This window comes from Macrotis lagotis, chromosome X (assembly GCF_037893015.1).
Source record: "Macrotis lagotis isolate mMagLag1 chromosome X, bilby.v1.9.chrom.fasta, whole genome shotgun sequence".
Taxonomy (NCBI): Eukaryota; Metazoa; Chordata; class Mammalia; order Peramelemorphia; family Peramelidae; genus Macrotis; species Macrotis lagotis.
Genome location: NC_133666.1, coordinates 153400420 through 153417880, shown reverse-complemented (window position 1 = coordinate 153417880; position 17461 = coordinate 153400420). Strand labels below are relative to the sequence as shown.

The 17461-nt window shown below is 34.8% G+C and overlaps 1 protein-coding gene across 1 annotated transcript in view; it reads left to right on the top strand.

The window, feature by feature from the left end:
• Window positions 1–4536: 4536 nt before the first annotated feature.
• The window catches only part of LOC141501315 (selenocysteine insertion sequence-binding protein 2-like), a 76153-nt gene continuing 63228 nt past the window's right edge, over window positions 4537–17461 (top strand). The window contains exons 1-4 of the mRNA XM_074205201.1: window positions 4537–4661; window positions 6746–6894; window positions 12738–12990; window positions 13226–13349. Of these exons, the coding sequence (XP_074061302.1) occupies window positions 4626–4661; window positions 6746–6894; window positions 12738–12990; window positions 13226–13349 (562 nt within the window). The 5' untranslated portion in view covers window positions 4537–4625. The remainder of the gene's footprint in view (window positions 4662–6745; window positions 6895–12737; window positions 12991–13225; window positions 13350–17461) is intronic.

Here is a 17461-nt window from a genome sequence, read left to right as displayed (position 1 = left end):
AACAAAACAAAACAACAAAAAAAAAGAAAAACCAACCTTTCAGAATCTGATGAACATTTTATAAAAATTGCCTCTTATGTATCTCTCTCCCTTAATCGTAATTCCTCATATGGAAAATTATTAAACTATAAACATGTTTATCAAACATATGTTTACATTGCAAACCTAACTGTTCTCTGCTGAGTGGAGAATGGGAAGAGAAGGTGGAAGGAAATTTTGTAACTTAAAAATATACGTGTGCATATGGATGACAATTGATTTTTCTAAAGAAGTAATGAGCTGTTTGGTTTTAGACTTGTTTGAAATAATGAATAATGAAATGGCCAGAAGGAAGAGAACATTTGTACACAGTAGCAGCAATATTGTTCTAAGAACAGCTTTGAACAATTAAGTCATTTTGAGTATCATAAATATTCAAATCAACTACAAAGGACCTATGAGGAAAGATGCTATCTGCATCCAGAGAAAGAATTGATAAACAGATATATATATACCATATGGTTTTACATATGGATACATAATTGTGTCCAATAGAAGCCTTCTCTAAGATGGAGATGGGGTGGGAAGGGAGTGAGAAAAAAAATTAAACATGTCCAGTAAAGAGCAAAAGAAAACTTAGAAGGAAATACAGAAAAGCAAATCTTTGAAACTGATGTGTAGTACTTATTACATAATTTTTTAAAAAGTAAGCAGTATGAAATGGAAATTCATGGTTTCATGTTGAATCTTCAATGTTTTACTGTGTACATGGAAATTTTTTTCTTGGTGTATTTAAGTTCAAAATGAATAAAAAATAAATATCAATCAGTAAATTTATTGACAATAGTCTCTCTAAGCTGCATTCTGAAAATAAATGGGATATTCCCAGTTTTAGCAAATAAATTTTTTATTCTGAATGTGCTTAGTTTACCCAAAAACTACAATATTCAGAGAAGTATCTGCTATCTTCTTTGGTTCCACAGATTTTCTAGATTCTGTTACATTGTCTTCTAATCAGTGCTGAGAGAAGTCTAGATTTATCTTTTTAACCTCACAGTTAAATTTAATGAAATTCTTTCCATGAGAAGTCTCCTTCACAGAGGAAAAATAAAACAGTAAACTCTTTTTTAAAAAAAAAAAAGCAAAGCAACAGGGTAAGTATAATTCCAATAATTATAAATTATTGTAAAGTAAAATTCCAATAATAAGGCAATTTGCTGATAGGTTATTTGCATCACAAATGTAGAATTACTTTGGAGTACATATAGTTTTTTTCATGCAATTATGTTAAACATTTCCATAGTAGTCATATTGTAAAAGGAAGATCTTAACAAAAGGGAAAAACTATAAGAAAGAAAAAAAAATTTTTAAAGTGAAAATAGCATGCTTTGGTCTACACTCAGACTCTATAAATCTTTTTCTGGATGTGAATGGCATTTTCCATCACAAGTCTTTTAAAATTGTTTTTCATCATTGCACTGTTGAGAAGAGCCAAGTCTGTCATAATTGATCATCACATGATGTTGCTGTTAAGGTGCTGTCCTGCTCCTGCTCACTTCACTCAGCATCATCATTTCATGTAATTCTTTTCAGGTTTTTCTGAAATCTACCTGCTCATTATTTATTACAGAACAACAATATTATATTACAACTACATACCACAGTTTGTTCAGTCATTCCCTAATTGATTTGCATTCCTTCAATTTCCAATTTTTTGCCACTACAAAAAGCTGCTATAAATATTTTCATATATGTGAGTTTTTTATCCTCTTAGCACTCAAACATCTTTAGGGCCTCTTCCCCTCTCTTTGTCTGTATTTTTCGGTGGAATAATATTATTTCTTCCTTAAATAACATTTATTGATATCCTTTGTTTTACATCCTCTACCTTTCTCACTATAACTTCTCCCTAATATCTTCCAGAGATAAGTTTAGAAAACTTACCAATATATCAAAAAGTTAACATTATATGTACTATTCCCCACTTTAATTCTTCAGTGCTGTTCTCATTCTTATGACTTTTTAAATCACAGTAATGTTTAATTGTTTCTCATAAAGTTGTTTAGCCGTTCCTCAATCGATGGATGTCACTTTTGTTGCCAGGTCTTTGCTATCAGGTCTCTTTCTCTAATCCTGTGTTCCAGCTCCAACCATTTTTTTTTGGCTTATGTCAAAATCTTCACAGAGTTCAAATGAAATCTCATAATTATTTATAGCAAGAACTCATGTTCTTAGAATTCTCAGTAAGGTCTAGGTCATTCCTCCAGCCTTTGGGGGAAGCAGAATCTGTCCCAGAAAGGACTAACAACTGTATTAGGAGATATTGGGTTCCCCTTTCCCCACTAATTCATATCTCCAAACTGATTTTCTGGCTGGGGACTTTTTGAAAGACTCTTCCATGTATTTTCCATCCCACCCCATTCTCTTGATTGAAGTGTCCAGAACATGGTCCTGCCATGGCTGCCATCTGATTCTGTTTCCCCCACTCTTTCAATAGAATTTTGCCTCATATATTACAGAAAACATTGAAGCTACTCTCCATGAGTTCCCTTTTCTCTCTTCTTCTTCTTTCCTATCACTCATATGTCTTCACTATTTCCTTTACCCTGGTCTTGCAAGGGGGTGATCTTACCCTATCTGCCCAGATGATCCTGTTCATCTCATCCCCACCATCAGATTGCCCCTTCTGTTATCTCCACTTTTTTTTTTTAGGATTTTTTTTGCAAGGCAAATGAGGTTAAATGGCTTGCCCAAGGCCACACAGCTAGGTAATTATTAAGTGTCTGAGACCAGATTTGAACCCAGGTTACTCCTGACTCCAGGGCCAGTGCTTTATCCACTGAGCCACCTAGCCGCCCCCATCTCCACTTTTTCACTTGCTTTCCATTTCTCCCTGTCTACTTGCTATTTCCCTAATGCCTATGAATATGCCTATGTTTTTTCCATCCTTGAAAAACCTTCACTGGATCCATACATCCCCACTATCATCCTATGTGACTAAATAAAAAGGCCACCTACAATAAGTTGCCTCTATTTTTTCTCTATCTTCTTAACTCTTTACAATCTGGCTCTTGATCTCATCATTCCATTGAAACTGTTCACCCAATGTAGATGTCTCCCAATGCAGATGTCATCTTGGACTCCTTCTCACCCCTTTGCTTTTCTGAGTGTTGGAGATATTAGTAATAGTGAGTGAAGTTTCACCTGATATAGGGAACTCTCAGGAGAAAAAAATTTCCTCTGCCAATCAAAGTCCTAACCTTTCCTGAAATTTATTTAGTCTTTCTAGTTACCTGAATAATTTAATCCTTTACCTGGAGTCACACAACCAGTATATATCAGAGGTATGATTTGAACTCAGATGTTCTGGGTCAATTCTTTATTCACTACTCCGTTTAGTAAAATTAACAATAAGTAAAAATTTGATTCCTAAATAAGACTATGTATGGACTGTAGCATTTCCTTTATGATTCCCCATCATGCAAGGAGTACACGATCCATTAACATTGGTTTTTTAAATAATCTGTCCTGATGTCTTCTCTCACACAATTTATAATTCAAATGGATAAAGGAATAGCTCAGCATTCTGATTTCCTTTGCATAATGCTGATACAGTTGATGTATCAAATTTTGCTGAACATATCTAAGTAATATTTTTTTAGGTTTTTGCAAGGCAAATGGGGTTAAGTGACTTGCCCAAGGCCACACAGCTAGGTAATTAAGTGTCTAAGGTCGGATTTGAACTCAGGTACTCCTGACTCCAGGGCCTGTGCTCTATTCACTGTGCCACCTAGCTGCCCCCTATGTAATATTTTTTAAGCCTTAATAGCTTAGACAGTAATGTTTGGGGGCAGCTAAGTGGAGAAGTGGCTAGAGCGCTGGTCCTGGAATCAAAAGGTCCTGAGTTCAAATCAGATCTCAAACACTTAATGATTACCTAGTTGTGGGCAGCTCACTTAACCCCACTGCCTTGCAAAAAAATAATGTTTTACTATGAAAGCAAATTGCTATTAATATTATTACTTAATAGTATTATTTTAAGTATTAATTTTTTAATTAACGATTTTTTTTGTTTTACAATTTTCTCCCAATCTTACTTCCCCCCCTACCCCCCACAGAAAGCAATCTGTCAGTCTTTACATTGTTTCCATGTTGTACGTTGATCCAAATTGAGTGTGATGAGAGAGAAATCATATCCTTAAGTATTAATTTAAAAATTATTACTTTAAAAGCATTTTTTAAACTTTAATAGCTCAAAACTTCATTAGGTAGGACATTTAGACATTTTGTAAATAAAGGAGAAGAAAAATAAAATTATCAGTATTTTTAAAACATTGATTCTTTTCCCTTCTCGGTGGTCAAAAGCTCTCCCAGAATTTTGGAGCGGTGGGCGAGGAGCCTGCAGGCTAAGCGGCCAAGCGCGTAGGCCACGTGCGCTCGGGCCACGTGCGCCCTGCGGCGGGCGGGGCGAGCGGCCCGTGGAGAAGCGCGGCGTCGAGGCGTGAGTCGCGCTTCTGTGACGCACTTTCCTCGCGTCGCTGGAGAAAGGGGAAGCGAAGGCGGAGGAGGAGCAGAGAGGAGCCAAGGTGTCTCCGCGCCTCTGCGCTTGTCTCTGGGAAGCAACCTTCTCCCGCCCCTCCTCCGCCATGGCCTCGGAGGGGAAGAGGGAGCCCAGCAGCGAGGTAAGGGCGGCAGGGAGGGCATTCGTGTGCCCGTTGGCCCCGGGAGACCGGACCCCTCCCCCACCCCGAGAGCTGCGGCTCCGCGGGTTTGGATCCGTTTGTGACGGCCCCGAAACCTCCTCCTGCCCACCTCGCCGGGGCTGCCCGGGGGGAGACAGGACGAAGCCGGCCGCTCCTCAGCCCAGATCCCTCGAGGCCGGGCCTGCAAGGCTGCGGGGCTGACGCCGGTCCGCCCCCTCCCGGCTCTCCGGCCAGGCACCGGGTGTCCGCGGCGGCCCCGGCCTTTGACCTGGGCCTGGAGGTGGACATCGGCCGCGCTCTGTCGGTCCACGCGGCATTATTCGTTTATTTGTCTTTGGTCTCCGCTCATTTAAAGACAAAAACTTCTGAAGGAATCGGGGCTTAGTCATCCAAGGGGACCACCAGCCCTTTTAATAAAATATTATATTTCCGACTGATAAATATATAAATCAGTGACGTATATAAGTATTCTTGTCATCCTCTGTTTTTATTCTGAGACAGGGATGATAATGGTAAATGCTATTTGTTCCATACATACACATACATATATACACATATATCTATACATGGATAAGTGCCTGAGGTCAGGGAGATTTCTCACTTTGAACTGCCTTGGTTTTTTTATTTTTAGTTTTTGCAAGGCTTGCCCAAGGCCACACAGCTAGGTAATTATTAAGTGTCTGAGATCAGATTTGAACTCAGGGAATCCTAACTCCAGGGCCGGTGCTCTGTACACTGCACCATCTAGCCGCCCCTGCCTTGGCTTTTGAGAAAAACAAAAACAAACGACTTTTCCAGCATTGGCGTTGTTTTAATCCTTCCAGAGGGAAAAGGAATCGCTGTGCTTCGCTTAGGAAGCCCTAAGTTCAAATGCTGCCCCTGTATGCTAGCCGCGTTAACCTTGGACAAATCATTTCACCTTCCGTTGCCTGCCAACTGTAAACTGCAGGAAAGGTGACAACCTACATTGGGTAGATGGAGTTTACTCATTAGGGGAAATGAAATCAGACATTTAATAAGAATGAACTAAATTCTACAAGGGTTTAGAACAAAGTCATTAATTTATAAAAATGCCTTAAAGCTTTCTTTTTTTGCCTTTAAAAATATACTTGAGATTGATTGAAACCACTAGATGGAGCCCTGAGTTTTGTATTTTGTTGTTTTTTTGTTGGGGGGTTGACTTGGCTTAACTGAAAACTGAGTAAATTGATTAAAATGTTTTCTTGACGTAATATTTATAAGTCAGCAACAGCAGTTGTTGAAAAAATTCTTGAAACAAGGGAATAAAAAAACCAATGCTAGAAGTTGTACTGTTGATGGATAATTATGTAGACCATTATACTGGAATGTGAATTTTAATGGAACAAATGTGTTCAGATTTAAGGGGAAAATGGGAACGAACATAGAGTTCTCATAAAGAATGCCACTAATATTCAGCAGATTCTGTGATCATTTATTAAAGGACAGAAAGCAGTTAACATTTTGGTTTTGGATGCCCTTTTGGTCTTTACCCCTACTCTCCCTTTACCTTCTTGAGAATATTTTCAGCATATTTTTAATGATAAAATTTTGCATGTATTGAGTGCATTTCTATTAATTTGTCATATGTACCTGTTAATTTCAAGAGCAAATTATCATTCCTTCTTAAGTCATTCTGTAAAACCAAAAATGAGAGCTATGTCTTTTCCTAAAAATGAAACCAAGTCATAGCAGAATGAAAGCTTAATATAGGTCTTTTAAGTTGCATTTCCTTGATTCCTACATCTCCCACTTAACTGAATCATAGGTAAAATATTAACCCTTTTAAAACCTCTTTCCCATGAACTCTTAACTGATACTAATATTTTAAAACTACTTAATAAAAAAAAATAGAGGAAAAACCTTGGTCAATAATATGTTTTAATTGTTTCAGAAATAAGACATAATTTCTTTTTCTTAATATTAGTGAGCAGCAATGGTACCCTTGTGGTGTTTGATCTATTTGAGGGTTTTTTTTTTTTGTATGTGTGTTTTTTCAGTTGATTTCAGAATGCATGTAGCCAAAACCCCCTTTTTTTCCTCAGGGCAGCATCAAGTTATCAGCAGATGTCAAACCGTTTGTCCCAAAATATGCTGTGCTTAATGTGGCATGGTCAGACTCCTCAGACGCATGTGTCTTCCCTAACTTCGCAACTACATGCTATCCATTTGTTCAGGAACTACCTGTGACTGAGTATGTATCTTTCTAAATGTCATGCCTTATAGAAGGAATTTTATGTCTTAACTTCTTGACTTTTATTAAGTTTCCAAATTTGTTACAGATAATTTAGTGGCAGACTTTGTTGTGAGGGTAGATTAGAAACCAGTCTGGAGTTTATTATAATAAGGTGGTGTTGTCTGTGGTGTGATGTTACAATCTTAGTCTCCAAAGGAGCCTCAGTTGTGTATTTTGTTTTGCTAGTGAGCTGTGGTTTTACCACAGCTGAGAAAGAAGGCAAGCAGAAGAAACTTTTGAGACTAGCTAATTCTTGGGTGATTTGATTATAGATTGACTTAATTCTGCATAGTATTTAAAAGTGATCATACATAATGGAAAGATGTATGGTTTCATGGGATGTTGAAGGACCTCAAAGTATTTTCATCATTTATTTTCACATTTGGTTATGCTAAGTAGTTTTTGTTTAGTATTTTCACTGAAACCTAGTTGTATAATAATTTAACACTAACTTCTTGTTTTAGATTTCATTCGTGAAGGAGATGTTCTATTTTAAAGTTTAATTCAGTAGATATTGGTTTTAGATGCCCTTTTAATCTTTACTCCTACTCTCTCTTTACCTTCCTGAAAATTTTCTTATCTTACAGGAATCAGAAAAATAATTTATTTTCACTTAAATTTCCTCATCTTTCAAATGGTTTGATTAATTAAGACCCAATACATTTATTATCCTAAGGTCATACATCGTTTGTGCATAAGCTGAAATTATCCTGCATGATTTGGGGCAAGTTATTTAACCTCCTAGGTTTTTTGGTTTTTCTTCTAGGAGAATTAGGTTAATGTATTTCCAAGATTTGGGAATTTTTGTCAGTTCAAATTATTCCCTAGTTTAAAAAGAGTATTTCATTCTTGAAGGTCAGAATACATTATAAATAATATTCTCATTGATTAATAGAGTTGACCTCAAAAGACCACAAATTAGTGTAGCTATATTAGTGTAACTATAGAACTTAATTTTTTCTATTGTGAGAATTGGGAGTGTGGCAGCTTTTCTGGGAGCCTCTGGAAAGAACTCTCTCCCAGTCAAATGGAAGCTGTAGTGAGTTGTTTGTTGGGGATTACCAATAATTGCCAGTACAAATTTTGAAAATTTTTGCATTGTTAAACCATAATGCATATTTTGATATTAAAATATTTTGTTTATAGTTACACAAATTTAGAATGGATAGAAAAGAAGCTACAAACCCATTTAAAAACTTAATAAGCTAGCATGCATATACAACTGTAGTCACTCAATCTGTAGCACTTAAATTCCATAAAATAAGTACCAGTCCCTCTTAATGCTAGATTTACGAGGCTGTGATCTGGCTCAGTTAAAATATGACTCATTCCATGTGTGTTGCACTGCTCCATTGTGAACCTGTATGATCTATTAGTCATTTTCCTCTATCTACTTTGGTGATTACTTTTTATCTTAAAAATACAGCACTTCAGAATTTATATATTATTTAAAATTTTCCTTTCATTTAAGGTCCAGTTTGAATATGTCATTGTGGTAAAGAGGTATTCCATAAGTGTCAAAAACTATGCACCATCTCTGACTTAAAGCTGTGAAGTCTGTGAGTGCTTCTCTTAAATGTTCTAAGTCTAGCATAGCCAAGTTTGGAGAGGTTATTACTAGATTGACTACAGGATGAAAGATTTTCCCACTTCAGCATTTCTTGAAGACCATCTATGAGATTGTAAAGGGATTGTGATCTATGCCAGTGAAGGAAATACCAGCACCAACAAAATCAGTTTTGAAATACGGGCATAAGAACTTTGTATTTGATGATTTGCAGCTAAAAGAAAAGAGTTGATAACATTTAATAATAAATAGTATTTAAAACTGTATCTTTGCCAGATTACCTTTGAAGAAATTGAAGCCATTTTTGTATATAGTTATTGGGGAGTTTGGTGTTGGACTGGTTTCAGTTTAAGTTAGTGTGGGAACCATTAGTACAGAAACCTGAGGAAGTGTGTGTGTGTGTGTGTGTGTGTGTGTGTGTGTGTGTGTATGTATTGAGGCTGCTATGTGAGTTATCTTGGAGGAGGGAAACATTTACTTAAAGCATAGTATTCAACAGAGTATCTAAATCTGAAAAATCAGTTAGATGGGACCATAGGTGGGCCACAGTGAACTTGAGCACTATTTTCTCCGTATTCATTTTACCTTTTATTAGTTCAAGATCTCTTTGTCTTTATCTGTGTCTGTATGTCTTTCTCAAATTAATTAACAAAAGAAAGATTTTGGGAAAGACAATTTTACTTAACAAAAAAGCAATAATACATCCAAGGAAAGAGTTGAAAGGGAACCTTGCCTCCTCTGTTTCCACTTCCTGCTCCATCTGTGAACATGGGGCAGGGTGAGGAACTTTTTTTCTGCCAAGGGTCATTTGAGTATTTATAATATCATTTACAGGCTATATTTGGTCAAACATTTAATTCTCTCCTAAAAAGCTTCTAGATTTATTGAATTTTGAGTGCCAGCAGCTTCCAACCCCCAGGTTGCCTTGACCATGCCACACAATACAGTCTGCAGGTCCTGGGTTCCCTCTCTTGGACTTAGGGGAACCAACACCAGTGCTTTGAAGAATGCTTCATTGCATTCAAATATGTCCTTAATTCCATCAGTGATTTGAGCGCAACAATTATGTCAACCATTGTGTGGGACTACAAAGATGATCATTAGTATGCCTTCCCTTGTATTTTATCATTGAGATTGACTTCTACTTGAACAATATGTAACTATTAAAATCCATTGTGTCTGCATGAAGTCATTTTCCATGGGCTAGGTCATGGAAATTTCTCAAGATAGGAAAGACATTTCTGAGAAATAGGCCTTTCAGTCTTTGCTTGAAGACTTCCAGTGATGGGGAACCTATCTTGAGAAAACCAATTGCTAGGAAGTTTTTGCTTTCATTAAACTTAGATTTGTTTCAGAATCATTCCATTTCTTCTAGTTCTTTATGTGATCAAGTAAAACAAGTTTAATCTCTCTCTCTCTTTCATAGAACAGTCTTTCATATACTTTGATATATTTGTCATAACAAAAATCTTTTTTGGCTTCTGGCATTTATCCTGTGTATTAACTGGCCATCCCAGCTTTTTTGTAATTTTCTAATTTAAAGAGTTTATTGTAAAGTCATTATCCAAGTCATGGTTAAAATTCTGAAAAATATAGGACCAATAAAAGGTTGATCTTGAATGGTCAGTAATTACTGTCTGACTTACTTCCTTTCTGAATATTTATAAACCTTTAAAATTATCCTTTTCAATCTTCATAGCTTAAACCATTTATTTAAAATTTTATTTTTTTTTTGCATCCTTTCATCTTCATCTTTCAACTTAATCCATTCCAGGCCCTGATCAATATGATTTTAATTTATTTTATTTTTTTTTTACTAAACTGAGTATAACATGCAGTTAATATAAGCATTAATGTAGCTGTCCTCATCCTCAACGTAGTATGAGAATGATTTCTACTTCAGCATTGTTGAGGATAGAGTTGCAGCAAGACACTTAAGTAGAAATATTGTTATGCAGTTTAGGTATGGACTTTGATTTTGAGATTGAAATAATTTGAAAGGATGATGTCTGTTAGAAAAAGAGAACTTCGGGATATGTTGAGGCATCAAAACATGGGAAGGTTTTCAGAGTAAAATTTTCATAGTTTGGTCTTGAGAGGGACTGGGGTTTGAAGAAATTGGGAATGGAAGTCAGATTTTCAGGAAGGCAGTTATGAACTTTTGAAGGTTGTGGAGAACTGTGTTTAAAAGCAGAAACTAGGTTGCCTCTAGAAGAACAAGATAGTATTTGTGAGCATAACTGGGTTTTTTTATTCCTTCCAAAATCTGTTAGGTATTTTTGATTTTAGAGAATGTACTGTGGTTGTGACTAGGATCTCTTTGTTCTTTCATCTTTTTCTCACCCTCCGACTACCCTATTCTTGTCAGAACTCTTTTTAAAAACTTAATAACATTCACTAAATCTAAACCAGAGCCTACAAAAATGCAAGAATTCGGTACAGGAATGAATTTGGGAAGTATGGAATGACTATGACATCTTTATTTTTTTCCTAGACATAGAACACTTTTTGATAGGTGATTTGATATGAGGACCTTATTAGTTACTAGTTTGGGTAGGAAAGAGATTGAATTGTAAAAGAAGTGGACCTTACCGTTAAAGAGTGTTTTAAAGTGCATTAAATAGAGTTTTGATGAAGATCTAATTAAGCAAATGACATATAGCAACATATGATTAAGTGCCAAAATGAAATAATTTTTGTTAATTCATTTTAGAAAGACTCAGTATCAGCTCTCTTCTTTCTCTGTTGCTTGTAAACTTTTCTAGTATGTAACCATGTATTTATAATGGTAGGATAATACTACCAAAAAATAACTTGTAGAGTTTTTGAATTTTATATTGGGATTTTTAACTTGGGTTTCTAATTATTTCCTGGCCAGTGGTAATATTATTTTTTTGATTTGTTGTAAGAAATCCTCTGCTGCAGTAAACTCAATTTAATTTTTTTAATTCCTTTCTATATAATTAACATTTCTATAAAGAAATATTATAATTTGGGGATCTAAATAATATTTTTACCTAGCTGCTTTCCCGATTTAGTTTACTTGATTATTCTACTATGACTGTAGACTTATTCTGGTAAATTTGTTTTAGAACTAAAAGGTAGGTATTGATGTATAAATTGAAGTTGCAATTTAGTCTTTCATCTTGAAACAAAATGGCATCCAGGGAAAATTTTCAAGAATCTTCTTCTATAATTTTTAATGGCTTTCAGTGAAATACCTGTAAGATACTAGAATGTGTATAGAGTATGTCCTGAGTGAAGATTAGTCAAACTGTCTTAAAACAAAGTGTTAATGTTTCATTGGGCAAAAATAGCCACATTACATGCTGCTTGGTTTTGTTTTGTTTCTGTAATGATTACAGTTTGCAGTTCACAAACTATAAGTATAGTTTAATATAGAGTTGTGCAGGAGGGAGTCATGTGAAGAAGTGTGTAATTTAGAACATTAAAGTTTTTCGTATTTACTACTTAAGAAAAAAAACCTAGAGAACCATTAAGTTTAGATAGATAATTTGGAGAGTCTGTGGTAGATAGTTATTGGTTATTTATTGCACTTTTGATTTTCTCCCATCTTCTTGGAGGCTTAGGGTTAGGAGGCAAAGATGGAACTTCAAAACTTCTCCCATACTCAGTATAAGATACGTGGACATTTTCCTGGCTAAAGCAGAATTTATTAAGGCAAAATGATGTTTTTGAGACAACTATGATTCTGATGAAATTGTATGATGATGATATAGCAATCCTGTACAAATATGGTCTTTTAAAAATGGGATTATTTAATATACTTTTATTTAGTGGGGGGGGTTAATTTCATAATTTTTTAGAATCTATGAAGGATTGTATTATTTATTAAGATTGCTTGCTCTTTCTCAAATTATTCCCAGAACAGATTTGTCTTCTAAAATTACATAATGTCTGAAGAGAATTGTGAGTTAAGTAAATTTTTTTGTCAAGTGAATTTGAAAGAAAAACTTTGATCATAGGAAAATGTTACATATGTGAAATTTATATAGTATTTACAGAAAAAAGATTCTTTGCAAAATAAATACTAAAAGGTTTATAAAGCAATTAACTGTTGCTAGGTGTATTTAACTGTTAGAATTTAAATTCTATAGATTTCAGAAATCTAGAACTCTTAAAAGGGTCATAACTATTACTTATTTATTAAATACTAATCTCTGCTTGCTTTGTTATGTAAAATCTTCAATTAAAGTATACAATTTTTATTCAGACAGAAGGCTTATTCCGAAGATGTCTCTCTTGGATCTTCTTCACCTTTCTCATCTCAGTATTCATCTCCTGATATTGCTGTTGATCACCAGTGCACCTCTTCTCACTCAACTGTATCTACACAAAGTGTTTGTTCAGTATCTGACTCACAGTATGATTATAACCACCCTAAATGTTATAGTAATGTGCGAATAGTTAAATCCAGAAATGAACAAATTTGTTCTCTCCCACAAGAAACTAAGAGCCTGTTTAAGGTTAGTAGAGGTTGTATTTTTATTATGTTTATTTAGTTAGTAATTAAATATTTGTAACTAATAAGCCGGTAAGTATTATAATATGTGCATTGTTTATTCCTTTTGTTGAATTTTTAAGATTGGTTGGGCATTAGGTTGATCTTTAATACTCTTTAAAACTATTTGATCTTTTAAAATGACTTTTCTTTTATAGGAGCATTTTTCTTATTTCCTGTCACTTTAATCTTTTCTGCAGAAAAGAACATGTGATGATCAAAAATTAAATAATAAAGGGACTGAAGGAAATTCATCCTCTGATATAAAACCAACAAAAGATTCTCATCAGATTTCTACACACCCTGAAAGAGGTTCAAAATCAGGTAAAAAGTAATTAGCTCTGGGTCAATCAACATTAACCCAAAATACAAGCAGTAGAATGGCAAAGGGTAGATACTGCTTTCTGGCCTTAACAGGCCATCTGACCTAGGCTAATGGCAGAATGACAGATGATAATGAGCCAGGGTGCTTCCAGAAAAACCTGGAAAGATTTATATGAATTGATGCAAAGTGAGGTGAGCAAAACAGGAGAACATTGTACAAAGTAACAGCAATATTGTCAGAAAATCAATTTATTAAGATTGCTAATAAAATTTATTAATTTTATTAATTACTTTGCTATTTTGATCAATACAATGATTCAGAACGATTCTGAAGGAGGTTAAGATGAAAAATGTTGTCCACCTCCAGAGAAAGAATTGATAAGTCTAAATGCAAATTGAAGCCTACTTTTTCTTGTGGGTTTTTTTTTGGGGGGGCACAATATGGCTAATATGGAATATGTTATGCCTGACTGCACATGTATAATCTATATCAGATTTGTCTTCTGTTGAAAGGGAGAGAATTTGGAACTTAAAAATTTTTTTAAATGAATGTTAAACATCATTTTTACATGAAATTGAAAAAATAAAATATAAAAATTTTCACCTCTCCCAAGTAACTACCATTTATATAGAATGCTATATAAATCTTTGCAAAGTACTTCACATATATTATCTTATTTGATTCTCATAAAAATGTGTGGTAGGTGCTCTTACTATCCCTAGTTTACAGAGGAGGAAACAAGAGTCTTAGAGTGATAAGTGATTTGCCCAGGGTCACACAGTAACTAATCTTATGGCAATATTCAAACTCTGTTCTTTCAAACTTCATGTTTCAGCACTAGCCATTGTGCAGCCATGTAATTGAGAAAAATGGAAAACAGCATATGGCCATCGATATGGAGTCTTTGAATATCACACTAAGTTTTTTGGGGCAATAATGACTTTTAGTTTAGTCATTCATTCACGAATTTCAAATTATTGTACCATTGTTTAGCTGATATCTTTTCCATGTTTTTTCAGCTGTTATGTATGCTGAAATCCAGAGATAAGCAATATCTCCAGTATTCCAGTGATCTTTCAAGCAGTAAAATGATAAGTGTATTAGAACATGTATTTATAATTGAGATAAGGCCTAGTTTCAAATCTCCTTACCTTTCTCCATGATCAGTGAGTTATTTCCTCTCTCTGGGATTCACTTTTGTCAACTGTGAAATGAGTTGATTGTATTAGGTGAACACTAAAGTCTTTTTTCAGCTCTTTATCAGTTTCTTGATTGAGGATTGCAAAGAAGCTAGGTTGTTTCTTAATTTCTCTTAACTGATTTTGGGTTTTAGCCTCCTATTAGGCATTTTTGTCCTTCTTTTCCAATCCAAAGATCACATTCCCAGAAAAAAGAAACCATTTATCCTTTGTGCCCTAGACATTAATGGTCCATTTTTTAATCTTTATTTTATTTTATTTTATTCCTCCCCTTCCCCCACATGCAAAAAAGCAAGTTTCAGCATTCACTTCCAAAACCTTGAATTCCAAATTCTTTCCCTTCTTCCCACTCCACTCCCCCTCATTAAGAAAGCAAGCTACTTGGTATAGGTTAAAAATTTATATTAGTGAAAAAATCATGTTGTAAAAGTAGTCATGTTGTAAAGGTAAACATAATTTCCCCTCCCCCCCAAAAGATACCTCAAGAAAAAATAAAGTTAAAAAAAAAGTATGCTTCAGTCAGTATTCAGATACCATCAACTCTGTCTTTGGGATGGATAATATTCTTTATCATAAGTCAGAGTTCTCTTGGGTACACAGCATCATTCATAGCTGATCATCTTAAAATATTGCTGTTACTTTGTATATAGTACATTTCCCATTACATACTCATGTAAGTTTTTTACTGAGAGCATCCTGTTCATATTGCATAACAGAGCAGCATTTCATCTCAGTTACACACTGTACTTTATTCAGTCATTCCTTACCACCAAAAAAGAGCTGCTTCGTGTCTTCTGGAATATAAACCTAGTAGACCAAAGCGTAGGCATTGTTTTATCTCTTTGAGCATAGTTCCCAATTGCTCTACAGAATTCTATATAGACATTAATGTTCTAACCCCTTTTTGGGTTTTAAAAAATATAACCTTTTTGTTGTCTTTACCATTCTTTCTGAGCTTTGGCACTTTTTAGACAACTTAGTCTATTCTCCCTAATCAGAATTTTTCTGTTTCCTGCATTAAGAATTTCATTCTTGAGAACTTTTCTTCTGACTGGACTTCCCCTTGAACTTTAGGCTAGAGGATCCTCCTCTGTTTGAAATATCTCAATATTGAAGGTATATGCCAGACTATAACCATATTTCTATTGTATCACAAATTTTAAAGTGATGTGGCCAGATCAAAAGAAACAGTTCTTATCACTTCTTTTACCTTTTAAAGAATGAAATTATCATTGAGGTAAGATATGAATTTATTAACTGCCCTATTATTGCCTGAAAGCTCCAGAAGAGGTCTGGATATTTGAAATTTTATCACTATTATACCATGTTCTTGTTCTAGACTTACTTGTTTCCTCAACTCTTTAAAAAATTTTTTCTGTATAGATCTTTGTGGATTATTCTCCAGTAAAAATTTAATAATAAATAATAATAATAATAATGTTGGTTTTTATTTAGCATTCTAAAGTTTTGTTTTACAAAGTGCTTACCAATATTATCTCTTTTAACTTTGTAACAATCCTGTGAAGTAAGTACTATTATTTTACAGATGAGGAAGCTGAAGCATTCAGAGATCAAATGACTTGCCATGAGTCTCATGCTTGTAAATATCTGAGGTGGGATTTGAATTCAGGTCTTCCTGACTCCAGACCCATCACTCTTTCCACTGTGACACCTCATTCCAGTGAAAATAGTGCTCCTGTTTAACTCTTATGTTGAGTTCTTGATTGAAGAGTTCTAATATTTTATTTTGTTTTTTTACTATCTCTTAGAGTAATTGATTTCTGCTTGATTTATTCTTGTTTTTAATGAGTTCATTTGTCACTTTCTCTTTTAAGCTATTCTTGTTCTTTTCTTTCAGGATTCTCATTTTTGAAATCTCTTGTTTCATGTCTCCTAGGAGTCTTTGTAGAGAACTTTTTTACTTTTTTTGAATCTCTACTTGCAATTGTTATAGAATGACTTGCTCTTTTTTGGATATCTCTAAAATCAATAATTTTTGATGGTGACTTATCTCTCCAGCCTTAGTTCCTGAACTGGGACTTTGTGCCAGGGCCAGGCACCAGCTTCTGCTGTAGTTTTCAACAGGGTAGTCAGCATTGGGTTCCTGTGTTGATCTCCATCTTCCAAGGTTAGACACTCTCCTCCATTCCCTCTCTGAATCTTTGAAATTTGGAGTGTTTGATCATCAGGACATTTCAGGAAAAGTGCTCAGAACCTAAAACCTTTCAGCCTGGGCTATCCCAGGCTTTGCTGACAGATCACCTATTGCTCATCAGTTTTTGGTTGCCTTTGCTTTTAGTTCTGGGGTAGAAGAAATCATTTGCTTTCTTTTTGGACTTCTTGGTCATTATTTGGTATGGTAAGAATGTAAGGTAACTGGAGTTATGGGAGCAAGGCAGTTGACCTCAGTTCAGGTTGCAGGCCTTTTGTTGTGTTTTTCCACCATGGGCTTCACCCTTTATTTTCTGGATTTTCTGAAATTAGTTCTTGATATATACAATTACTTGTTTCCTCTTTCTGTTTTAATTTTGACCTTTTTATTTTTAATAAGCTAAACCCTATTGGCCAAATTCCCAACATGAGTTCTATCCTACTAAAATTTATTGACCTCTGAGTGATGAAACATGTCCTTGTTTAAAAGCCTACTTTACTTGTTATCTATACTTTGTGCATTCATGTGTAGTGTGGCATAGTAAATAAAGCCTCTAAGCCAGAAGGTCCTCAGTTAAAGTTACCTCTGACATTTACTAATTAACGTCACCTTTGCAAGTCAGTTTCCTAACCTTTTCAGTGCTCTAGGCAAATGGTGTCAGATTCAAATAGATCGCTAGATGGCATATTATCATCTTTATCATATTTGTATTTTTTTTTAAACATTTTCCAATTGCATCTTAATCTGAGCAGCTTTAGTT